General features: G+C 39.3%; 2 protein-coding genes across 3 annotated transcripts in view; both read right to left on the bottom strand.

Moving 5' to 3' along the window:
• Window positions 1–13393, bottom strand: part of cers5 (ceramide synthase 5) — a 30250-nt gene extending 16857 nt beyond the window's left edge. Inside the window, exons 1-2 of one of the 2 annotated variants that reach the window (XM_084738030.1) lie at window positions 13072–13393; window positions 88–193 (exon numbers count right to left, since the gene is read on the bottom strand). In XM_084738030.1, the coding sequence (XP_084594156.1) occupies window positions 88–193; window positions 13072–13244 (279 nt within the window). In that variant the 5' untranslated portion in view covers window positions 13245–13393. The remainder of the gene's footprint in view (window positions 1–87; window positions 194–13071) is intronic. The other variant, XM_084738021.1, reaches the window with a different exon arrangement.
• Window positions 13394–15827: 2434 nt separating this feature from the next.
• Window positions 15828–25604, bottom strand: gpd1b (glycerol-3-phosphate dehydrogenase 1b). The gene is made up of 8 exons (XM_084738011.1): window positions 25449–25604; window positions 22050–22227; window positions 21795–21935; window positions 21163–21301; window positions 20620–20732; window positions 18329–18565; window positions 18111–18217; window positions 15828–16433 (listed from the first exon to the last, which is right to left on the bottom strand). The coding sequence occupies exons 1-8, from the start codon at window positions 25493–25495 to the stop codon at window positions 16337–16339; spliced, it is 1059 nt and encodes a 352-aa protein (XP_084594137.1). The 5' UTR covers window positions 25496–25604; the 3' UTR covers window positions 15828–16336.
• Between the last annotated feature and the right edge of the window lie 1626 nt (window positions 25605–27230).

The raw sequence follows: 27230 nt of genomic DNA, 5'->3' as shown, positions 1-27230 counted from the left end.
GTAACTGAACCCAAATTTAATGGATTTAGTATCATATTGCAAATGCTTCTTTAAAGGAGAAAGAAGATGTTAAGAAAGAGACCAAACCTTTGTGATGGATGTAAACACTTTCTCCAGCACTGCATTGGGCTGAGCTCTTCGTCCAACACCTGGCTGAATGTGGAGACTCCGGGCACAGGTACTGGCAATAAGTCTGTGTCAGGGATGAGGATGTGAGAGATGAAGGGTCACACAATGTTGTTAAAACATGCATACTAGCTGTGAAAGGAAAATCTGCCATCTGATGGACAAACCAGGGTTCCTTTAGACATTCAAAATTGAGAGCCACTGTGAAAAATATCTGAAACATAAACATATTTTAAAGGCCCGCTCTTTTTTGACATTAGGTGGTGTGAAATTCAAACAAGTCAACAAGATAAAAAAAAGCAACAGCATCGAGCACAGTTAAAGGTAACCTGTGGAGTGTTAGTTATTCTGTGATAGAGTTTCTACAGGTGGGTAATGTGATTTAGGTGTTACAATATTCTATTGATGTACAGGCAGCGGCAATGCATCACAATATGCAGCAATCTGCAGGCAAAGGCAGGAAAGTGAAATGCAAGTGTTTTATGATGAAGGAATGCATGAGGAATGCATTCATCATGTTTGTTAGACCTCATGGATACACACACTGAATGTAAACACCACGTCTGCTTACAGGAAAACTCCACTGGACACCTTTAAGTATTATTACACACTGAAGCTACCACTACAGTGTTAGAGAATATAGTGCAATGAGGGTGCAAAAGAGTTCTGTTAAACGTGACGGTGCACAAATATCACATCTCAGTTCGTGTTCTGGTCATTTTGTTGCTCATAGTTTCAGGCTGTGGCCAGGTTTGGTTATTTTCAAATGTAATTTTCAAAACACTTTCTTCTTCTCCTTTCTTTGTCTCTCTCTGGCTATGCCAACAGTCATAATGTCTGTGCGCATCACTTGTTTCCAGTGAGAAAACATCAACAAACATCATATAGAGAGTGCGACTAATGTGTTGCATTAGCACGGCTGGCTAACAGCTAATAATCCATGACATAAAGCTGAAGGAGAGCTTCTCAAAATCCCAAGTGATTGCGCCATGTCTTCCTCATTATGGGAACATTATGACCTTGTATGACCCCTGTCTGTAGATCTGGTCTGCATTATAGATCAACTGTCACGTTCAGCTGGGAAAGAAGCTCCTAGCTCATCAAACATGTTTATCTAACCAAATTAGTGAAAGCTGTGCTGCTGTGTGACTAACAGGTAAAACAAATGGTGTATAGTGTCATATGCTGCTGACAGTTGGTTTCAATAGTAGCTACTGCCACTTGACATGTGAAAAGAATGGCTAATGAACTATAATAAGCAACTCGTGTTTTGTGCTGTTGGATCGCTGTAATTTATATGGTGTAGGCTTAACATGTTTATGCAGACTGTTTTGTAACATCTTCCTACCAAGGACCACACATGTACTTTAGCTATACAGCTAACAACAGCTCAACGGTTGTGTTCTGCTAAATTAATTGATAACCTAAAGTAAATAAACTAACGAAGCTTTCTTTTAAATACCACACTGAGAGAATACAGGGTAGGATTTAGCAGTAACCTAACCTAAACTAACCTAACCTGTGAGTCAGGTTCACTAAGATTGGGCCAGATTTTATGCAGTATGGCTGCAACAGTGGGTCTTTGTTCATAGTAATACATTGACCATCAAAAGCACAGCTTTGTGTTATCAGAAAGTATATCAGGAGGATATGATTCAATATATTGCAATATATTACCATGCTGTAAGCAGTGTGATTCATTCACATCCCCCATAGGCCGCCATTATAAAAGAAAAATCTGTAACATCTCTAGAATATAAAGTCTGTGGGCTGAGCGGTAACTTGTGAGAGGGGGGGCGTAGTGGGTTGTATTACCAGAAAGCAAAACTGGAAGCTAGAAAACTTTTTCAGCCAGGTGAGCAACTCTCAGTGGACTGAATGGGCGCCATCTTTGCATTTGCTATCTAGGTCAATATAACATACAGTATCTATGGTTTAAATATGATGTAATATAATATTACAATATTCAAGTGTATCAATATTTTCTTACACTACAGTAGTAGTTAAAGAAATGTCTTATTGCATGTTGTGCTGTGGCTTGAGATGTTTTGGTTTTATTGTCACATGTGCTGCAGCTTTATCTGAACACATGCCAGCTTCGAGGCATATTTGAACAAACCTCACAACTACCTGCATAAATAAGACATGTATGCAGTATTACTACCACTGAGTAACTCATCCATCACATGTAAACAAAAGTTGAGCTGTTTCTTTAAATGCTGTTTTCCTGTCAAGCCAAATAAAAAGAGGCTCAATCAATCATTTACAGGGCTGTACAATGTGGTCTGCTGCAAAAATTTACACAGAAACTCTTGAAGAAAAACATTCTTGTGGTCTCAACGTGTGAAATCTACATCCGTGAAAATGAACAGGTCTCAAAACCTTCTTTTGTAAGACAAAAATGTGGAGCTGCTCCACTGAAACTTGGCCTACCTCACAGCTCAGACACAATGGAACTTATTTAGTAACCACAGTGATGTGGGCAAACAGCTTCCTCTGGTTCAGGACAGAAGAAGCCACAATAAAATAAAGCTATTCGTACGCAACCAGCTCTGAGTCCGAAAGCTCAACTTCACGTTTTTGTTTGGACTTTTTTGTAAGGAAATGTCTGGTGAATGCACTGTAAAAGATTACTTACAAATGCAATGTAAGTGTTTGAAATGATGCATTCCAGCAGTATTCTTTAAATCAACACAATTCATTTAAAGTCCCAAAATATAAAAAAAAAAAATTCAGGAATAATTTGACCTGCTGACACACAATAACATATCTCTATGGGACTGCACTGTAAATTGCAGTTTGGGGTGAAGTGTTTTGACCTTTTGGTTGGCTACACCCGTCAGAGTTAATGAGGAATGCAAACTATGTTCATGCCTCTGAGTAAAAGCGAAGACTCGTGAAGGAACTTTGAGACAAGTGAGTCAGTGAATGGTGAAGAAAGACGCCCACTTTCAATTTGAAATGTCTCAGTAGTACATGATCATGTGATCACACGGCTCCCTGAATACAGCATGGCAGCTCAAAGATTCTTCTGCTCACATCCTAAAATGATATGTATAAAACCTACAGTTTACTCTTATTTTGTCAATGTAAAATGTTGTAAACGTGCATCCCAATGATGATTTCCCTCAGGCAGACTTTATATCACTGACTATCAGCCTACATAACAAACAAAACAAGTGAAAACTACTTATAATCCAAAATTGCATATATACTAGGTTTTATTCTATATCTTTTATCAACAAATATTCAGGAGAGTGGATCACTGAGGGGGCGATTAAACATGGTGCAGCAGTGTTTTCCCTCCACATTCACAAACTTCTAAAAATAAACACTAAGCAAGAAAAAGTGAAACACACAAACCACAGCTGTTTTCCTCAATGGGTTTTTCTCAAGTTGGTCAACTAATAGTCACATTTTGTCAGTTGTGAAATAACCATTAAGCTGCACTATATTAAAATATTGTCAAATTGTGACTCCAGTCATTCTACAGAGGAATGCAGTCATCAAAAAGAATTTATTAGATATTATACTCCAGCATTAAGTAAAAACAAAACTGAATCTAGGTGACCGGTGGGATATGACTGTCAATTTCCTGTATTGGCTAATAGCTAATTTCCCATAAGAAAGACCATTGTGAAACAATTAGGCAACTGGTTGGGGGTTCCAAACACTAGCAATAGGGAAACATGACCGATCTAAACTTGGAATGACAGTTAGGACACTGTTGGTAGCAGAAAGTAGCAGAGTCCTGTTTCAGGGTTGTAAGTTATGTGGTATCAGACCGGTGCATGGAGTCACACACTCACAATGCACAATCCAGCTTTTAAGGCAGTACTGGGGGCATTTTCTGATACTGGTATCATAACGGAACAGCCCTGCTAGTGCAGAACCACTTACTCTTAAGATATATATATTTTAAATTTTATTGTCAATTTCCTATTTATGCTTCTTGGCTTGCAGTACTTGCATTTTATCTACGTTTAAATGTTCTACTAAATATGTTTATTGTTATGCATGAAAATATCAGGGCAAATTTCTTGTATGTTAAAACCTACTCGTAGAAATTGGAATGGAGAACTGGTTCCAGTTGAGAACCAGTTCCAAATGATCAAATCCATCAGAATCTAATGCCTCTAAGCTGATCAGTTCCTTTTATTGATGCCAACACATTATTTCGACAGGTGACTTATGTGCCTAAACTACAAACTAGAAACAAGAGGAAGTCAAGGCAGAGGGGTAGAATAGGTCCATAGCATGGCTTCATTTCATAAAGAAAAATGACATCAGTGCTAGACGCAAGGTCTATCAAATAATGATTTCTACTAAGGGTGAAAACACCAGCAATATATCCTTGTACGCAACACTGGCTTCAATGTCGGGAATGCCATCTATATTTGACACTATATGCATAAATCTCACAACTTTCCAACCAAGTGAAATGTCCATTACCAATGATAAATGGCCTGTGTTATAAGACCATTGGTGCCATCCAGGCAGGCTGAGCAGATTTTTTGTTTGACTAAGAAAACCTAAATGACAGCATATGGTGCACAAATATTCTCTCCTTTAATCCATTTTAGATGATGACAGACAAACTGTTGTTACAGCTAGCTCTCGTGCTACAACCAGCTTGATCAGCCCATCAGCTCCCAGCCAGCAAAGCCCTTTCCTAACCCAAATTAAACAGCAGTTAAATAGTGGAGCTTTTGCACACCTGAGTCACACGCACAACTTTTTTACTCTGTTGTTAGAAAATGGTCAGGAATCAAAAAGAGAATCAGTATAATAAGCAGAATTGATAATGGCACTGACATCAATAAAATCTTATCGATTCTAGTCAGCACCTTGCAATAAAGCTGATTCAGACTGCGATAAACACCTCACCTGGTGTTTCACAAATACCTGCAGAACTCAACTGTATCAGGCTGTTAGTCTTGGAGGGACAAGACTGAATCAGCACTGAACGGTAGCAGAATCCTTTAGATGACGAAACCTCCTTTGTCTAAGCTGTGTACAAGGAAAGGGTTCACGGGGATGGGAATCTCACCACTAAATAGCCTGTCTTTGTGTTCCATTATGAGGAAAGCAGGGGAGCTCAAAAAACAAAAAACAACACCTTTTGTCCGAGGTAAAACCACTTAAACTTCTTGTCCTCCCTGTTTTTTTTTTGTCCTGCTCCTGCAAGAACCAGCTTTACTTCTAAATACTTCACTCCTTGTCCTGAAGTGCCCTTTGGGTTAGAACAATTACAAACATGTAGCTCAAAGTGTCTGGGTTATATGACTTTCATTCAGTCCAACTTAACAAGTGCATTTAACGAGACAAGGAGCATTTCAATCGTACATGATTATATACCAGGCACTTTAAATGTCCAGATTTATGGGGAATTATTGGCAGAACATGGCAAAAATGCAATATAATATCCATACATATGTTTTCATGAGCATATAATCAGAATGTTTTTGGGACCTTGGAATTTGCTGTTCATATTTACAGAGTAGGGCTGGTTCAGTTTCCAGTCCCACCAGTCCAATTCTTGGTAAAGAGCCTTAACTAGTTTAATTTTTGATTTTACGTTATTTTCTGATAAGTAACAAAGCCCTAAAAGGAGGCCGTCGGGATTGTTGATACTATGATATTCAATGCAGATAATGTCTACAGGTGGCCTCAATCTAACAACCAATTCACTCATGGTTGCAAATTCACCATTACTTGCCGGTGGCATTAAATCCTACACACAGGTCCTTAAAGCAAAAGTTTATTTTCAAGATGATGCCTGGCTTAGTTCTTCAAGTGACCTCTGAAGAACTGTTTCACTTCACATATTGAATGAACTTCATTGACACTGAAAGCAAAGCCATGCTGCACTGTGGAGGTGCAAATGAATCAAACAAATCACATTCTGCAGAGAGTTTTTACTGGATAGATCAGTTTCGTGTTGCATGATGTTATGAAATATTGCTTGAGGAAATACAATTACTGGCTAAGTGAACTTTGAGTATAAAACCTTTAATGAGCAAAGCCAACATGCAGCACTCAAGGGAAGCACAAGCTCTGAATGTGACACAGCTTGTAGGTCTGATTCACCCTGAACTGATTTAGTCATTAGGGTATAAGTGTGTATATTTGCTATCTAATCTCACAGCCTCTCTATTAAATGGGTAAGATAAAAGATGAGCTGATGGTCGCATAGATACACGTGACGCAGCAGTCTAGGTCCTCTTGTAAGCACAAGCCTTTCAAATTTATGACAAACAGGAGGGTGAATCAACAGAAATAGCCCCTGCAAGCCTGAGCCTGCAGTGCTAATTGGTGGACAGCAGCAACGGGGGGGGGGGGGTGAGAGACGCAAGCTAATCTATTTATGTAAAATGTCATAACATCCCTGTTCCTCCTCAGGACCTGACCAGTCCAACATACACAAAGCCTGTAACCAAGAGACAGACTCAGTGAGGTCTGCGTACATGGACGCTAACAGCTCTGACGGCTGTGAAGCTACACACAACCTTGACAGTGGGAAAACTTCCCAGTCCCAGGGCCTAGGCTGAGGCACAGGCACAGCTCTATTCATAGCACAGTACTGGATGTAATTGTGGCCTTCATTTGACTTGTGAAGGTAGTACAGCATGTTTTGAAACATAACTGAAATTTACGTGGAGGAAACACGACTTTGGAAAGAGACAATGCCAGATTATGTGGGCAATAAACAGAACACACTGAACAAGGAGGATGTTTCATACGTCACATCGACATTTTGTTTAGCATTGACCTCACTTCCCCTGAGTACTAAGAATACTGAAAAAGAATACCTGGTAGGTAAATTATAAGGAAAACACTCAAAACAAGCCACAACCGATTACTCATAATCTCATACCCATCTCAGTTTGTAGTCTTAACAGTTCAACTCATGACACGGCTTAGAAAGGCCAAGGCTTGCACACACAGAACAGCCTGACTGCTCCCATCTACAAAGTCAGTGCCAAGAGCAAAGCAATGATTATGATCAAACAAGAAGAAACTGGTCTAGAGGAGGAGGAGCTGGCTGGGCCGAGGACAGCCGTCACATTAGTCAGAAAGAGGAACTGCCTGCAGGTAGAAGACGAGGAATCCTGAATACTTAATGATTACGTGTACAGATACTGTCCTTGGAGGACAAAGGCAAGTGTGTTTGAAGACAGCCACAGAGGCTGATGAAATGTAAGACTATGATGAGCTACTTAAGAAAAAGAACATGTCTTTCTCAAGTCTCCATCGTGCCCGTAACTGTTTTTCCTGTCTGACAGAACTGAATTATCTCATCTTTAGAACTTATCACATGTGGTGCCCCTGTGGCTTGGTCGGCGGGGTGTGCGCCCCGTGCGCAGAGGCTGTTGGTCCTCTGCAGCAACCGCTGGTTCGATTCCTGCCTGCGGCCCGTTTGCTGCGTGTCACCCCCTCTCTTTCTGCCCCCTTTCCTTATCGCATACTACAGTTGTCTAAGATAAAAGAGTAAAGCAAAGACAAAGTAAAATAAACAAAAATGTTCTGTGAGCATAGCTGGAACTAAAAGTAGTTGCAATAGTTAAAAAAGGTGAAGTTGTGGTTAAAGGACAGTTGAAATACAAAGGCTATACAGAAAGAAATTTAAATACCAGTTCTGTAAGAAGTTTCACTTTAGCATCAGTTTCTGTTTGAGCGTCAGCAGTGAAAGCAAAGAACTGTCTATACCTCACTCTGTTGGTCAGTCCACAGAACTTTCCTCACCCCATCAACGTTTTTGCATTGTATGCAATTTACAGACTTGCTTAAGATTTATGGAAAGGTTGGCCATGAGCCAAAAGGACAGCACATTAACTGTTCATGTCAACTGGCAAAAGTAGGTGTGGCAGTGGAAGTGGGCTAGGACAAAAAAAATGTATGAGGGCCCAGTCATACATGTCCAAATTAAGGTGAGCGGCTGCAACTTTGCATCCTTTCTTCACCTCAAGTTCAACTCTGGTGAACTTAGGGGGCGGAGTCGCGGCCTCAACCAATAACAATGGCATATGGGTGTGTATCATTCGCCATGTGATGGCATTTGTGTATGTGTGACTGGGTCTTAACTTCTAAATGGATTCAAACATGACAACACTAATACAAATTCTTGTTGTTTTCTTTATGATTATTTTCTAAATTAATTGTTTGGTTTTAAAACTGTCAGAAAATAGAAATAACACTCAGAGCCTGAGGTGATATATTCATATAGCTTGATCAAACTAAAGTCCAAAACCTAAACAAATTCAGTTTGCTGTAATACATGACAAAAAACATCAAATCTTCACATTTGAGAGGCTGAACCAGGCAATTGTTTTTTGCTTGAAAAATGACTAAAACAACTAATCAATTATCAAAATATTTGCAGTGTCAAGTGCAAGCATTCAAAGGAGAAAAGTCAGATGGGAACAGTCGCATTGTCATTTGAAGAGTAAAAGATGAAAGCAGTTGAAATGTATGTCAACATGCAACTAGTAGTGTTGACTGATAAATCGTATTGTCATTGTCATCATGATATAAACATGCCCAATAAACATGTCACAGAACACTGCCTTAAATGCGATGAATGCGAAAAAAACAAAAAATCTTTACATGTCTTTTATGTACACGCGCCATGCACATATTCACCATGCAAAAATCTGACCTATCACACGGAGCCCTGGGTACATGGGCCATGCATTCACACCATGAATCAGATGAAGCCCCAGCTTGCTGTCTACCTACCCTCGTATTAATTGGTGTCAATTTAGTGGAGGCTGTGAGGTTAGCTAGCACAGTGGCTGAGGAAAGAGAGAGAAGAGAAGAAAATTTGGTTGACAAAGACCTGCCAGTGAAAAAAACAGCACTTCTGCTATTTGGAATCAAGTTGGTTTCAGGAGAGAGAACGTGTTCCAAACACAGGCATGGTAAAAACACACCAAACAGTTGTGTAACATTGGGGATATTGTTTAAAGGAAGAATTTAAATGCAACTACAGGCCTACCAGCATCCCCTACACACACACACACACACACACACACACACACACACACACACACACACACACACACACACACACACACACACGGAATTAGATCATGGATTAAAACCAGTTTGTGGCAGGATGTGTCTGAGAAACGCCCCCATCAAAACTCAATCTCATCAGTGTGTGACGGTGTGAATACCTGACCCTCCTACTGCAGGTGTTTCAGCAGTGTGTGTGTGTTTTGTGTGGTATTGGGAGCCAAACAGCACAGACTGTTTAGCTTCTGCAGAAAGAGGAGCAGGAACTCAAGCTGTGGTGTGAATTGTTTTTTTTTATGATAAATAAATGAATGAGTCGCTAGTCAGCCAGTTGGGGTGTCAGGCTGAGTAAACGCTCTCTGATAACATCACTGTGGATCAGTCTCTCCTCGAGCACAGCCTTGTGCTTGACTGGAACAGACACTCAGCTTTGGCACCTGAGACAGGTGACTCGGCACTGTGTGTGTCTTATTAAATGCCTCTGCAGCTCTCCGTGGACAAGTCCAATATCTAATTGCTCCTTATTTACAGCCTCTTGACCATGTTGACATTTAACACATAAAGCCTGACGTGATGCGTGGGACTGGCGCTGTAGGTGTCAGTGAGTGACAACACACCATTTCCTGCTACCCACCCACTTCATATTTACATAAATATATAATGTTAATGTGTGCCTATTTCTCCTACTACCCGCAATGTAAAGAAGCCAAGTTTGTTTCCTGTGTTAGTGTATGTCAGGTGTCTTCCAGGGTGTATGTCTATAGAAAACCATGTGATTAAAGGTCATAAAATGCTAACTGGCTACTGTTGATTCGTGGACTTTTTCTTTATCATTATGTGACCCTTGATCAATTAACTTTTTATAGCTATGCAGTTATCTAACAAGAGAAACACCTACATATGTCGATGATAACAACACTTGCCTTGTGTTACATATTACAATTTAGCACAAAACTGTCATGGGCGGTCAGCCTGGTTATTGTGAGAACAGAGCTCTTACCTTGTCAAGATGAGATGGTGTGTTACATTACTGATGCTACACTTCAATGACACTGTCTATAAATTTCAGTCATCTATACTTGTTGAGCCACAAACACAATGAAATTAGGGGTAGAGGATATGGATAAAATACTGTGAATATCTATTTGATATGGTGCAATATTCTGGAAAATCAATTAAGAAATCCTGTACAGATAAAATAACCAGATGGGAATGTCATGAAAGCACATAATGAATATGCTCTGGCTCGTAAACAGCCTGTCATATACCTTGATAATGGAGCATGCAAGGAGTGACATGCAAATAGCCACTCAAACAGGTGTATTGTTTAGTTGCTCCGTCGACATGTGACACAACGACAGAAACGATACGGAGTGAGAAACTTAGTTCAGAGGAAACTGTTTGGTCAACATGCCAGTATGGCAGTTTGTTTATTTTTTTTAAGTCCATTAAGTTTAACACCTGCCTTTGGCTTGATGAATATAAAGGGGTTCAATTCAGCCTTTTTCTCCTGGTCTTTATCAAATATCATTAAAAATGATCAACAATTATCAGTATCAACTGAAATGAAACATTTTATCATGTAAAATCTGTGAGGAAATTACCCAGCACACTGTCCCACGGACAAGGTCCTGACGTCTGACAAATGTCCACCATCTCACAGTATATACTGTCACATTTCCCAACACCAACTGAAACTGTACACTTGTCTTTGAATTATCCCATCTCATATTGCAACTGAGATATCAAACAACAATATCACACCTCCAATATAAACTGAAACGCTACACCTGACCTCAAACTGGCTTAAACATTGTGCAAACAAAATGCAATATAATCAAAAAATGAAAACCAATAAGAAATGAATCAAATAAAAACACTAATGCTGGGTGTTCTGATTCTAATCACTATATAATCACTTATAATCATTATAATTCTGAAGGCCCCTGTCTGAAATTTGAGGTTAGTTCTACAGTCTGCCGTGATGTCAATTTTCTTGGATTCAATGCAATACTTGTCTGATACTTTTAAACTGAAGCTACTGCACACAACAGGACCTCCATTACAGGTGTGTCAAGATTTAGAAACAGGAAACAGATCAGGATTATAGGAAGGCAAAAACTTCCCTTAATGCATCAATGGCTAAACAAATACTTCACTGAAGCTTTGAATAGTCTTGCGTTGACATCAGTTGAAACCACTGTCAGATCATTCAGTAGTATACTAATCAAAGACAACAATTGAGTGACAGTGGTTTTCCTTTTGCCATTGTCTTCCAATTAGAAAAAAAAACCTGTCAGTCAAGCCTTTAATGCTTGACATTGTAGGGGTTTGTCAAACTCGTTCTTTAGCGACCCCAATCAGGCCTCGCCTTGTCAGACCAAAAAGTGTAAATTAAACACAAAAACTTCAAAAAGTGAACCTGTTTTGAGGGAGCAACTGTGAGATATTTCAGGAAATCAGGATATACTGGTGGGTAGGAATGTAACAATACCAGAAACTCTAGGTACTACCCAAAAAAGTCCATGATATGATTTTTATTGCTGATTTAAAAAACCGAAAAAATAATGACTTGAAAAAGTCTTTTATTAAATAATTAAGTTTATGTGTACAGAATTTTGGTCATATATTTTTTCCTTTTAACTTAAACCTACTACAAGGGGTTTATTTCTACATAAACTTAATGCCTGTCTCCGCGGTTGGATTTTCATGCCTGCGTTTACATTTTCCCAGACAAAGTGTATGTTAGCTCATTCAAGACACTGGAAACTTCTCAATTTGACATGATACAATGTCCTGGAAAATCAATAAAGAACTCTTTCCACTTAAAAAGTCAGATACAACCAACGGTTACATCACTGAGCTGCAGAAAGAGTTTTACACACCTACACACACAAACAGGCAGAGCAGACTGGGGATTACTTTGGCTGTATTCACACAAAATTCTGCACCATGTGGGCATCTTTATTGGTACTTTAGAATATAAACACTGTTAAACAATCAAAAATTTACAGTTTATTTCTCTCATTCACAGCATTGTTCCTCCTCTAATTCACTCGATATGCCTTTCTCCAGCTCTTTCGATCATTAAGCCAGGGAAGCCAACTTTAAATGGTGCGTTAATTTAATAAAATAAAATTTAATAAAGTAAAATAAAAATAGCATGAAGTGGCTTGAATTGTCTTTGGCAATTAATGTTTGAATCATGACTGTACAACTACAAAACAAAAACAAAACAGCAGACAGTAGCAGTCCTTTCATTAAATAAAATAAAAATAAATAACTAAGTGAATAAATAAACAAATATATATTTCGGTAGACATCGTCACAGTCTGGTACAGTACTGAGACATTTTTGTTATCACGATATTTTATATATTGTTACATCCTTATTGGAGGGGTAACAGCACCTCATCTGTTGGTGACATCATCCTGACCCATCTATGACTGCTTTGCCCTACCCTGCAATTGACTTCATGTGTACACATTAAACATTATAGTAGCGGACTTATCTTTATTTGAGGAAGAGGGTCAGGTCAGGACTATGTTCTCTAGACAACATCTCAAGTATGCAACAGCAGTCAAATGAATGACACAAAGCCTTTGCTCTAGTTTGCCAAAGTAAATTGCCTTCAGGACATCTACACCTGGTTGTGTAGCAAGGCCTAGATCTGGCTGGTATCCAAGTGTCTGCCAAGCCAGTTTGTGTGTCTGTCTTGTTTAATATTTTCCCATTACATTACTGTCTTCTCCATTTTTACTATCTGAACGCTGGACCGGATGGATACGTTGAGTTAAGACATTTAAAGACAAGGGTCCACCCTCAGCTAGCAACCCCATCATTCCGCCAAAGTGAAAAACCGTCCGTTAAAAGAAGTTTTAGGGAGTTTCCCCAAGAAAACATCTGACATGAGAGGCAAGTACGAACCTTTCGAAGAGTATCCTGACGGCGAAAATCCCCAAAGCCAGCGGTAAGGCAGTCAACAAGTGCCCAGCTTTGGGGTACTCCACCCCGGGAGCTGGATCTGCCAGATCCGCCCAGGTTACGTTGTGTGGCAGCCAAAACCTCTCGTTCCAAAACCAGGCTGAGAGAGCAGCCATGTTCCAAAGTGTTCCTGTCCCCGGACGGTTACGAGAAATCAGTTTCTTATCCGAAAGAAAATATGTGTGAAACTTGTTGAACGCTTCTCGTGCCTCTGGGTGACTTGTAAGATGATTTGCCACACTCAACTTTACCGCACAGTGAAGAAACCTAAAACATTAACCACACGTCCGGTTCGGATTTTCAAAATAAGATTCTCAACGGTCGATTTTGGTGACAATTTCGAGCGACAGGTTCAACCAATTCATTGTTTGGTCATTTAACTTGAGACTCAGAGGCAAAAAGCCCGGGAGCCTTGATTTCAGATTATAAGACAAAATGCCCTGACACTTCTTGCAAGTGTTTATTGCACTTTTGCACTTTTGTTGTAATAACTAATCACACAGACATTTTTTAAAATTATTTTTATTTATAGTTATTTCTATTTTTTAAACTGAAAAAATCTGAAATTTAGCCCCTGAGAAATTCCGAGCATATTATATTTAAAAAAATAAGATACAATTTCCAAAAAAATCTCAACTCTAAACTTCATATTGAAACTAATATAAACTAAACTAAAACGAAATATTTTTACACAAGCTAAGCTGAAACTAGCAAACTAATCGAAACTAAACAGAACTGAAAACGAAATAGGAAAACGAAAACAATAAAAACTAATGACAAATGCTAAACTATAATATGCCATCTTTTACCAGCTCTGATTACTTTCTCTACCAGGTTTTACTTGTTTTATTTTGAAGGTGAAAAAGCCCAGCTTCCTGTATTCGATGGCCGTCACCGCCCAGCTTGCCAAATCTTGGCTGCCGCCCTGAGATGAGGACTGGAATTGAGGAAGTGAGGCGAGTCCCTCCTCCTCCCTCACTGAAGGGATGGGTGCTGCACATGTATGCCATCCATCCCTGCTGTTTCTCTGTTTGAGCCAGAGTGGAGCCTTATACTTTTATACATTTGAGTTATTATTATCTTGTTACACTGTGTGAGATCTCGCAGTTTTTACCGTGAGTAATGCGACAGATAGGTTATCTCAGAAAGTAGATATCTATCAGAGGTAGATAAGGCTGGCGGGTGTGATGGGCTTGTGATTGATGTGATGGCACACCCAAGTGGTCAATAGTTGTATTACAACTACAAATTATCAAGAAACACTTTGACCTATGCAAGTATGGGGTATTTTATTTCTGTAAGGACTCTGACATGCATTGCACCCCATTGAAAGTCATCAAACATATTTAGAATTGGTTATTCAAAATATGCAAACTTTTAAAATCATAGCTGAAATAGGCTCAAATATGAATTGAAATATAGGCTTGATGGCACCACAATGGTGTAGTATTTCAAAAAGAGGCATCCAAGCAGAGATGAGGCAGCTGCAGTGCTGTCTACTGTCTAATTATAGATGGACATTTGCCCCTTTGGAGCGCGTTATTATTAGAAATCTCACAGGGCAGTTGACTCAATAACTATGCAAAGGATTTCAGGGAAGGGAATCATATTTTAAACAAGTTGCAAATTATGTAACATCACGGTCTGTGACGTAACTGAGCCACATGAGCTGATAATACTGAACGCATTTTTGTGATCAAAGAGTATACATAGAGAGGATATTTGATTATTATCACTTAAAAATACTGGCAAGGCGGGGGATGTGTTATACCACTTCAAGGCCTTGTCTTTCATGGTGACTTTAGCTGAAACTCGTATCCACAGTGACCCACTGGGACTGAGCGTTGATGGGATACATGAGCATATGGTGACGGACAGATGGCCGTTAATGAACACAGACTGGTTCCTTGCATTTCAACAGAACGTACAAAGAGGTTGCATCTCCTGAGATATTTCTGTGAATGAATCAACAGAATACAAAAGCCTGTCAGTCTAGTGGCATGAAAAACAAAGAGGCACAGGCATCACAGGGTTTCTGCAGCTCCGTAAAAAGTCTTAAAATGTCTCAAACAAATTATCTGAATTATAAACTGAAATGTTTTTTTAACATTTTTGAAAGCTAGTGAACTAATGTCAGGTTTTGTAACATTTTAGCTGGGTAGCAAACAAGGAATAGTTTTGTTAATATTTTAGCTAGCTACCGAACAATGGAATGTTTCGTTACCTTTTAGCGAGCTAGCAAGTGTAACTTATTTTAAAGGAATACAGGGCAGTTGAAAAACGTCTTCAAATGTCTTTTTTTTGTTTTTTCAATTACTTTTACTTTTATAAAGTTGTACATAGCTGCTTTTAAATGTGTCTTTAAAAAATTGTATTGATCATATATTGATACTTTGTGAGTACGGGCACGAAATAGGTCTTAAATTGCATTCATAATGGTCTTAAAGGTCTTTAAAAGTCTTAAATTTTACATGTTGAAACCTGCAGAAATCTTGCATCACCTATGAGGACTGAGGCAGGACGTGCCCTTAAAGAAAGGGTGAAGTAGACGCATTAGAAAATGGTAAAGGTGAAGAGTTTAGAATGGCAGCCTGACTGGCTCAGGTCAGATTACAGTGAGGCTGGTGAGAGTGTACTGTATATGAGTGTGTATCCTGCAGGCAGATACAACCAGCAAGTTTTAAATGAGAACACAGGCACAAAGTTCAATAATTTATTCCAAAATAAATCTTGTTAGGTATGTGTCTACATCTTAAGAAGTCCAGAAGAAAAACAAGACAATGGGAGTGGTTAAAGTTGTGTGTTCAGTGTTTTGTTTAACATACATGTCATGTAAAAAGGCAAGTTAAGGCACTTTTATCAAAGAAATTATGTAACATTTTATAACATTCAGGTAAGGGGTTGTGTATTGTGTAAGGCAAAATAACTCAAATTCCTTACATGTTTAAGACTTGAGATTTAAGCAACAATTTGGGACATGTATGTTGAAAATCAGTTAAAACAGGAGTTATTGTCTGTAATGTAATACAAGCAGGTCAACACAGCAGCTCAGGTAAAGAAGGCAACTCTGCACCATTTTTTTCCTTCTCTGTTTGATATTCAAACATGATAGTATTCAAACTTAGGCACAGTCTTCACCTATCCTCCCTCCTGGTCAGACAGTACTTCTAGTGTAAAAGTCCTTTCCCAACATCCATTCATCAGTCCTTCACATGTGTTCTGGGTGGTTCTGCAAACACTGGATGAACTCTTTGACAGGGTGGCCGTTGAAGCAAATCTGGTAAACAGCAGTGAAGAGAGGAAACCTGGAGAGGAAAAATGATTTTAAGAGTTATAAAGCAATAGTTTGAAATTTGGAAAATAGGCTTATCCACATCCTTGCTGAGAGTTAGATGAGAAGACCTGTACTGGACCTCGGAAGTCAGAGCTGGGAATGACATACATGAAGTCCCAAAACAAAGAACGACCCATGGAAACCTTTGTTGTGCTTGATAACTACACATGAGATGGTATTTTGCGCATACAAACACTATAGAAACATGCCAACAGGTGGAAGTTGGGCAGTACTGTGTGTACGACTGAGACAGAAGTGCTAATAAACATTACTACATTACTACAGCTTTCACCACTGTTGATACATGGAGCTGCCATGGTGAGGTTCCTGCAAATTTCCAAGTTGGAAATCCAACCTCAGCAGATATTTCAGGTGAAATTTCCAACTAGAAAGCTTGTATCTGCAGGCATTAGCATAGCATGACATGGGGTATAAACAGCTTGCCTGGGTTTGCCTAAAGGTAACAAAATCCTCCTAACAAAACCCTTAATGTGCACTAATTAACACATTATATTTATCTATATACACATGCACATACATAGATACTGTACATTTATTATTGGCTGGTTTTATGTAGACTTCCTAAAGTCTCGCAGTGATGACAAGACTCAACAAAAGGTTACTTCACCTGACCGAGACATAATCCAGCACATAACCCCTCAAAAATAAACACAACTTGTTGCTTTTACGGTTGTTGTTTTTTTTGTATGAATTAAACAAAAAGATGTAACAAATTGTGTTACATTTAGGCATCATAAGGCTAGGTGTCTTCTCCTGTTTTCAGTCTTTGTGCTAATCTAAGCCAGCTGCTGGCTGTAGCTTCATATTCCTGGAACAGGCATGAGAGTAGTATCAATGTTCTCATCTAACTCTCAGCGAGAGAGCATATTATCGCATTTCCCAAAATGTTTCCAAACAGATCCTTTAAATACCATGTTTATTTTTACATAATATGATGTGAAGACATTCAAGTTTCATTTTCTTAAAGGTAGAATATGCAGCATTGTTAATGAACGCACCTTTTAAAAATGTCAATTCCTCCCCTGCTCAACAAATGAGAAAGAAGGCAAGGGACAGAGAGTACATTACAAGAGCAAGATCAAAGCAATGAATCATGGAAATAATACATTATATTCTGATTGTTTCACAGCGTTTATGTTTTTAAGTACAAATAAAGACGCCTACATCTCTGTACAATGCTGGATTTTGTGTGAATGCAGCTGAAGCAATCCTCAGTCTGCTCTGTCTGTGTGAGTATATGTGTAAATATCTCTATGTGCAGCTCTCACAGATAGAGAGCAGAGGAAAGAGACAAGGACAGCAACGTAATAATTGGTTACTACGTTTGTTAAGAGTCTTGACCTCACTGCCAAACAGGCTGAAGCACAGAAATGTCTGGAACGCAACAAAATATGAGACAAAATACAGGTAGAGGGCAGGTTCTCTGCAGATGTGTGATGTTTTAAAAGGATTATTTTTGTATTATGAGTCTAAGCATTGTTTTTTTTAGGGGAATGCTGCATAGTATGCCTTTAAGATACCAGCTGAATCTTAATTCAAATGCAAAGTAATTCAAAGTAATTTCAGAAATGACAAAAAAGCCATCTTGTAATTAAGATTCTCTGAATAAAATATGAGACAAACTTACTTTTCCACCATGTTTTTCTGTTTCAAGACCACGTGCACCTCAGATGCCGTTGCTGGACCTTGAAGCTTCTGACCGTTCAGCAGCTCATTCTCTAACTGCTCAATGGTCTAAACAGAAAGAGACGTTTGGTGTCGTTTTGATGTTTGATGTTACGTAATCATGGTTTTCATAAGGAGTGAGTGGTAGAGAATATCAAACGGAAATTCTTTTCCTCGTACTTTGCCTGTTTTGGCGAAGGCTTCCCCAATCTTGCGGTTGCGTCCACCGTAGCAGGTTGTGATGAGGTCAGCAATGCCGCAGCTCTCCAGGAAGGTGGCGGGGGAGACGGGGCAGTCTGTGCAGAAGACCCTGGCGAAGGCGATCATCTCCATCAGGCCGAGACGAATCACTGCTGCCTTGGTGTTGTCGCCAAATCCCAGGCCGTCACAGAAACCTGCTCCCACTGCAACAATGTTCTGCAGGGATAATAAAGAGGAGGTGCAGCTGTTATTGTGGTGCAGTCTTTAGGTTTAATTCTGATGCAGCATGAGAACCACACTATCATCTATGTTGTACAGCTACTGTTGACTCAAGTCTACCAGCAAAATCTGTGTTCCAGTCTTAACTGCTTGTGATGCTTAAACACATCCTGTTGAATACTGTTTCCATATTTAATGTGGAAAATACAACATTCAGCCTCAGTGGTCAGCAAACAATTTGCTCTGAAAAGATAAAGCAAAGCACACAGCGCAGCACAGCTGTCATTGCTATTTTCTGACTGACGCAATTGTCATTTTCTTGCCCAGTGCCTATGTTATGTAACTAGCAAACGTACTTGCACCCCTCTGTGTGCCCATTGGTGTGTTCATCTTAAAATGATGTGTGGTCAGGTGCATTGTTGGCTCATTGCTACCTCGATGCAACAGAAAGCGTTTGCACCTTCGACCAACAAAAAACCTGGTGTAAAATCAAGGGTGCAGTATTTTCCTGCTATTTTAAGAACACATTTATCAGACAATAATGGGTCTGCAATGTATGTTCACTCTGCTTCCGGGGGAAACACAGTGGGTCATAAAAATTAACAGTCTGATTAACTGTGGATGAGCTGCAGGTGGGAGAAACATGATGAAGCTATGTGCAGAGAGGAGAGAGACATTGTGCCAATTCACGCACAGCAGCTTCAACTTCAGTTATTGTTTAAATGTCTCACACACAGTCGGCATTCATGTATAAAGCCTGACTTTCATCGAGCTGTCCAAAAATATATTTCCTGTCCTATAGAGTTTATACAGTTTTTAGCTTTGCTGCTTAAATATTACTAATATTTGCTGCAGTGACATTATAGCACGCATTGAAACAAAACTAAAAGCAGCTTCTCTGATCATTAAATCATCTGTTAAATGATTGAGCAGCTCGAGTTTTCCAGGTTGTAGAGTTTTCTTTCATGCCTTTGCATTCTTTCATGAGCCTATTGCCAGTAATTAATCTGCTGTAGTAATGTTTTGATGTGCGTTGTAATGTCACAGCAGTCACTCCTCTGAACCTCAGATCATAAGTAAGGCGCACACACTCAGTAGGGACACAGGTAGACGCTCCATCGTATTTCAGCCCCTCCTCTATTAATTACGATGTTAATTTTTATGACCCGGTCTGCCCGACCCATGGATTAACTGCAGTGCCTGAAGTACTACAAGCTGATCAGTCTTTCAGCATCCCAGTTCACTTCTCCAGTCTGCCAAATCTCTAACTGCGCCAGAAGTGGGCGCATCTGACTCTTAAAGTGAACAGAATTTGACGCTCTGCTTGGTTTCATTCATGTTACGCCCAAAACACACCTATTATTAATTAAAAGACTAAATCCAACCTCTTTGCCCCTTGCACCTTACTTTACGCCCAGATTGTGCGCCATTCAAATAGCAAAGAGGAGTTTGACACACTCTAAATGCACATGCACCATGCACTTTAGACCACTAAATCGGGCCCACTGCGGAGTAATGGCATCTTGAGCAGAGAATGAAGTCACAGTCCCTCTGTGTGTGATGTAATCTGAGCTTCTCTGTTTATCCGGTACAGCTGCACATGCATGTTAGTGTAGGTGAGTCCCTCTCTGTCCTCATGTCCATTTCAACATGGCAACCTCTAGTCGCTTACAGCATGTTTAAAAGACTTTCAAAAACACAGTGAGAGTATTTATGAATTGTTTGTAACATTTGACGACGATCAGATGAATCTGTAAACATGTAAGTTTTGACTGAAGAGGTTTTAAGTTGACTGGCCTGTTGGCCTTTTGTCTGAATGATTACAGATGTCGGGGCAAAATGGAGAATTTGAAGATGAATACCAGTCTACAAATATGACACCACAAAAACATCTTATAAATGGAGTTCTTTACACAAAAGATTTTTCACTATTTGTGTAAGACTGTTTCTTTAAGCACTTTAGCAGAAACATGACATTGACATTTCTGCCAGCAGTCAGAAGGCCGTGAAAATGAAAGAGTAAAATGGTTTGAAGGAGGAGAAAAGCCGACCTTGAGCGCACCGCAGATCTCCACAACATCAGACTCTTCCACCACAGTCACACGGAAGTTAGTGGTCTGCATCAGGTCCTTCAGCAGGGGCCCGTAGGTCTTGTCTTTGCACCCTGTGTCCACGAAATAACAAATAAATCAACATGTATCAAACAGTAAACATGCATCTTTTGAATTAGATAGAACAAATGGCACTGTATTGTTCTGTACTGGCAAAACCATGCAGAATAAAATCAAATTTTCAGGATGTTCTCTGATAAATACTGAGGATTTCATTTCAAATACATCAACATGACTCAAAAGAATGTGTATACATGTGTTTATGGGGCTTTACATAAACTTTCACTTTAAACAAATTAATGGAAAAGGACTGTATACAACATTTTTATGTGGTCAACATGATGTGAGAAGTCTAGGGTTTGACAGTGCACTGGTTTGATGATAATTTTGTAATTTCTAAAAGAAAAATGTAATTTTGTGACCTAAATTGATGACGTCTAACTCAAGAATTAAACTTGTTAAATGTCCATCTGTTGTCCATACCGATGGTTGTTTCACAGAACTTCTCCTCAGCGACCTCGTTGGCGATGTTTGCTCCCATGAGGACCGTCATGGTGATGCCCAGCTTTGCCCGGATGACCTCTGAGATCAGCTTCAGACCCTCTGGACTCGCATCGACACCCTGGAGCGAGCAGATAACCACAAAATCAACACATTAAAATCTCTGAGCATCATGGGAACTTCACTTTCTTAAGAGCACTGTGAAAACTACTGAAATTTAATTTTTCATTGCGATACCTCTTATAGTACCTTAGATACACAATGCACTTTAACTGTTTATTACATATCGTGGCATAAATATGTATTTATTTATTTACTTATTATGTTATATGACCATTTCTAAATTTCAATGCCACTTTCCTGACAGATAAATACACATATATCCATATGTGGAGTGACAAAGGGACAGTAAATAAATAAATACATAAATAAATTGATAAATGAATAAAATGTAATATAAAAAATAAAGGTGACAGTGAAATACATAGATTCTCTTCTTCTAATTTCTCATTTACCTGCATGATTTTCTTTTTATGCATATTAGTGTTGTTGGAAGGAGTTTAAGAATAAGAATTTAATTGCCGGCGACTTGCGTAAGATCAGAAAAAAGTTACCTTGATGAGAGACATTCCTACAGCGTCCTTCTTGATGTGCTCTTTGATGGAGTCACACACTCGGATGATGAACTGGTGAGGGACCACAAAGATCAGGATGTCGGCTCCTTTCACTGACTCAACCAAGTCTGGAACAGCCAACTGATGAAGACGAGGGAGGAAACATGGTGGGACAATCAATCATATGGCAACGCCAAACAAGACACCATTCAGCGCGTGACTTTTAAACTATCATTAGAGTGTTTTCTTGCTCACCACATTGGGGGGCAGCTTGTGACCGGGCAGATATTTCACATTTTCGTGGTCTGTGTTGATGATTTCTGTGAGTTTACGGCCGTTAATCATCTCCTCGAACACCCACATGTTCACTGTGGTCTCGAACTTGTCATACTTGGCTGCGTTGGCACCCACAATCTTGGCAATGGCAGAGCCCCTGTGGACATGAAGACACACATTGATCATCCTGCTGTCAAGGCAAGGTACTGAGTTAGCCTACAGGGCTTTCTGACAGAAAGGGTCTGGCAGAAAGTCCAATGACATAAAACTGCAGTACTTAAAAAAGTAAAAGGACTTGGTTAGCTTTAGGAAAAGATCATGGTTTGGGTTAAAATAGATTATTCTCTCTTGTACTCAAGACAATAACTCTTTGAAATGATTGTTTCCGCCCAAAATGGCAACATTTTCTTTCTGTCAAATGGAAATTATATATGGATTTCACTGAATTTCAGACTGGGCAGTGACATGGGGAAAAAAAGATCAATAATTTATGCTACTGTCCTGAGTTCAGACAGTTCATATTGATTTCCTGATTTTGCTCTGGCTGAATTTATCTGTGTATGTTTGTGTGTGTTCTTTGCAATTTTACAGTGGTCATTGGTCAACTTTTATAATTACTATATATTATTATTATTTATTTATAATTATATGTAATGTATTATTATAAAAGTGAATTTCAAATATTCAATTTCTAATTTCTTATAGTATTTCTTATAGTTCTTGACAGTCAGAGTTGGGGGAGATTACTTTGAAATGTACTGAATACAAATCAGATGGCTTTTTTTTTTGCAATTAGTAACATAATCCATTGGACTGCTATTTTTTTTTTTTTTAATAATCTGAAAACTTTTGGATACTTCAAAATCAAACATTGACATAAAAAACACATTAAAAAAAAGGTGTAACCACAAAAAGTGGGGTTCCACAAAATTTCCATTTTCTGCATTTTTTAAAAGATGTAATAAAATGTAATCAAAGTAATTCTTGACAATATAACTGTAATCTATTTACACGTATCTAAAAATGTAATCTGGGTTGAGTATAGTTACTTCATTTTTGAAATCTGATTATGTAATCCTGATTACATGTGACCCATTACTACCCAACCTTGAAGACAGTAATGCATCTCAAAGTTTTCCTAACAGTGAACAGCTGTCAAAATGACCTGTGACACCTGGACCTCTGTCGGTCTGAAGTGTAGTGAAGAAGTTCAGTGTCACGTGTGACTCACATAGTTTTCAGATGCTTCTACAGACAAGAATAACACTACAGGTGAAAAGTGAATATGAGAAGACCATTATTTTGACAGGAGTAGAGACAGAATTAAAGACAGGCTTACAATAAATCCTACACACTGGTCCTTTATATGGGGGTGTAACAATACCAAAAACTCAAGGTATAATAATACCACAATATAAAGCCTGCGATACAATATTTACCGTGATATATATGTAAAAACACACAATTATGACAGTTCATTATGACTGTCAATTATGACAGTAAAAAAATGTCTAATGTATACAGCACTTTTGTTTGTATAAAGTGTTAAAGACTGAACCACCCAAATGTATAAATGTGTTGTAACTTATTTAAAATGATGTCTCTCTCATCCAGCTACATGTTAATGCATCAATAATAATAACATAATACATTTGTAGAGTGACTCAGAGCCACTCTGCGACATCATGAGAAATCTTACTTGTAATATTTCAGTTACATGTTGTTGATAATAACTAGGGCTGTGGTGAATTATTATTTTCATTATCAAGTCATCTGTTGATCATTTTCTTCATCAAATGCTTATTTTGGTCCATGGCAGGAATTTCATGAAGGCCATGGCTGCCGTGCCCCTCAGTTTGGCCCTCTGTTCCTCCAAATATGATCTGCCCTGAGGCCTCAGTGGCCTTGATGCCCCGCCCTCACTGTCAATATAGTTTTTAGAAACCAGGGCAGCATCAAATGAAAACACTGTACAAATAACCAGTTGTGAGTTTGATGTTTAGCCTGTTATGAACCACTGGGCTGTTTATGACTACAGTATAAAACAAGAAACTCAACATCACACACTTCTCATACAGTGTATATCGCTACGTTGACTTAGCCAGTGGCCTAAGGAGTGTTATGAGCCTAATGAATATTACAGCTTAATGTTTCTAAAACGCAACATTAATCCCCCTGATTCCCTTATCCTCATCTTCAAATGAGTCCAGTGACCCTGATAAGTCCAGGGCTAAACATGTATGAACTTCTGACTCAGGAGTTTGTATAAATATTGGTAATCTGTATATAATAATATTTTTTTTGTGAAATAAACATAGGTAATTTGTAAATAATAATTGTGAAATAAACATTTTTTTAAATTTATGTTGGCCTATATCGAATAAAATCAATTTAATTTAACAATTTTAGATAAAATAATTCTTAACCGTTAAGTTAAATTCATTATTTCCATGGACTTCTATTTGATGGCTCTGGCATTTGGCCTCTGCGTCCTCATAAAACTGACAACACCAAAGGCCAAATGGCGTCACCACTAAAATAATAAAATTCCAGACCTGCTTTTGGTCTAGCAAATGTCAGAAAGGGGTGAAAAATGTTGATCACTCTTTCCCAAAGCCCAAGATGACATCCTCAAATGTCTCGTTTTGTTCATAACCCAAAGATATTCAGTTTACTCTCATTGAGGAAAAAAGAAACCAGAAAATATTAAATCTGGAGAGGCTGAAATCAGAAAATTTGGACTGTTGTTTCTTAAAAAAAAAAACTTAGTTGATGATAATTTAACTAATCGATTATGCGACTAATCTTTGTAACTTATACCTATTATACCTAACTAAATACTCAAGCCCTACCGTTTTAAATGCAAGTAATGGAGTATTTTTACTCCATTACTTGTGGAGTAGGGAGCATGTGAAAACTCTTCTTTCTCCACTGACTGACGGATGTAAATGTCATGCAGGCTGAGAGACATCAACACCTCATGAAGGCTGATTCAGCACAAACACTGAGCTGCATAATAAAAGTCAGAGGAGCTGCTTCTTTAATCCATTTTTCTGAGTGTCGAGACGCCAAAGGTCATCAGACGGTGTCAGTCTCACTCAGAAGACAGTTTATTAACGTTATGAATTATTTATCTGCTGCTAATAAAAGGCCTGAGATCCCCTCTGTGCTCGGAGTTTGCCAACTTTTAGACAACATTCACAAAAAGCAACCCCGCTGTGTGTGAAATCTACTCCACAGAACAAAAACACCGATATGGAGGCTGCAAACTGACTGTTGCGCAGCACTGACAGACTCCACTGTTCCAACATTACACTGACAGAAAGCCAGAAGTGCAGTGAAGTGAATTCAAACAGTCAGAAATCCTCCTTGACTCACCAGTTACCAGAGCCGATCACACAGACTTTCTTCGGCGCTGCCATCATGTGTTTGACCTTCCAGACCAGAGGGAGCTGCTGCCGGCGTGAAGACACACTGAAGGCAGAACAAAATGTATTTATACAGACACACAGCTGAGCTCAGACACACCCTCTGCTGCTGGTTGGTCTGTTCTGAGCGCTAAACACACACACACACACACACACACACACACACTCACTTCTCTCTCTCTCTCTTACACACACACACACAAAGCAACAGATAGTCCATGATTCAGCTCATTAATTACAGTGATTGTTTTACCACCTTGAACCACTGATGAAGTAAAGTGATGATCTTTAAGAGAACAAGGACACATGAACGCAGTTAATTTAGTTGATTAAATTAGGAAATTGTCTTACCGCCTCCTGGTAATTAAGTTCCTGCAGTCCTGTCATGGGAAATAAATAGAAATACCGGCTCCTCAAACACATTACAAACTAAAGGTGGAGTTATTGGTAGTTGATTAATTGACTGATAGAAAATTAATCTAAAACAATTTTGAGAACCAGTAATTTTTTTTTTCATTAAAGGTAGTATTGCTGCCACGCCCGAAAAAAAACAAAACAATTCACGTTATAACGTGAAAAGTTGGTTATAACAAGATGTTTTTCACGTTAGAACACGATATTTTCATGTTTTTACAAAAAGAAACTTTTATTGTTATGACAATATACTATACATCTTGTTATAAACATGTTTCACATTATAACTTATGTTACTCCGTGCACCATACAGTTTATGAAATACTGATTTTGATTGGTCACTTCATATCTGTTATTACTGATTGTTACATGGCTTTGTTAAATACGTATTCTGATTGGTCAATAACAGCATTCTAAGGCCTGTTATTTCTATGTAGCAGATCATTGATACAATACGTTCTGATCATAGATTCTGGAGGAATAATAAAATAATTGTTAAACATGTAAATAATTTTAACCTCCCCCCCTCCCCGTTATTGGACTTCTGTGCTAGTCACAGTTTGTCCATAATGAACACCATGTTCAAGCATAAGGGTGTCCATCAGTGCACGTGGCATGGGGACGCCCTAGGTCAGAGGTCAATGATCTGATGACTTTGTGGTCATGTCATCTGACCTTTGGCCGTATGACTTTGGACACTCGGGTGAAGAGAGGGGCTGAGCTGTCAACTGATCACCGTCTGGTGGTGAGTTGGATCCACTGGCGGAGCAGGAAGCTGGACAGACTTGGCAGGCCCAAACGTATTGTGAGGGTCTGTTGGTCTGGTGGAACCCTCTGTCAGAGGGGTCTTCAACTCTCCCCTCCGGGAGAGCTTTGACCAGATCCCGAGGGAGGCTTGAGACACTGAGTCCAAATGGACCATGTTCTCCACCTCCATTGTTGACACGGCTGTTCAGAGCTGTGGCCGTAAGGTCTCCAGTGCCTGCCGCGGCGGCAATCCCCCAACCCAGTGGTGGACACTGGATGCCGTCATGCTGAAGGAGTCTTATCAAGCTTGGTTGGCTCGTGGGACTCCTGAGGCAGCTGATGGGTACCGACAGGCCGAGCGTGCTGCGCCCTGAGTACCTCAAGTTGGGGACAGGGCCTCTGGACTGGCAGACCGGGTTGGTGGTCCCTCTATTTAAGAAGGGGGACCGGAGGATGTGCTCCAACTACATGGGGTGTCTATATCGGATGCCTCCTGGACACATCCCAGGGGTAGGTGTTCCGGGCATGCCCAACTGAGAGGAGGCCCTGGGGAAGACCCAGGACATGCCGG

This window comes from Lutjanus erythropterus, chromosome 2 (assembly GCF_056507025.1).
Source record: "Lutjanus erythropterus isolate fLutEry1 chromosome 2, fLutEry1.hap2, whole genome shotgun sequence".
NCBI classification, from domain to species: domain Eukaryota; kingdom Metazoa; phylum Chordata; class Actinopteri; order Lutjaniformes; family Lutjanidae; genus Lutjanus; species Lutjanus erythropterus.
Note: the sequence above shows the minus strand (reverse complement) of the source record. Positions and strands in the feature narration are given on the sequence as shown.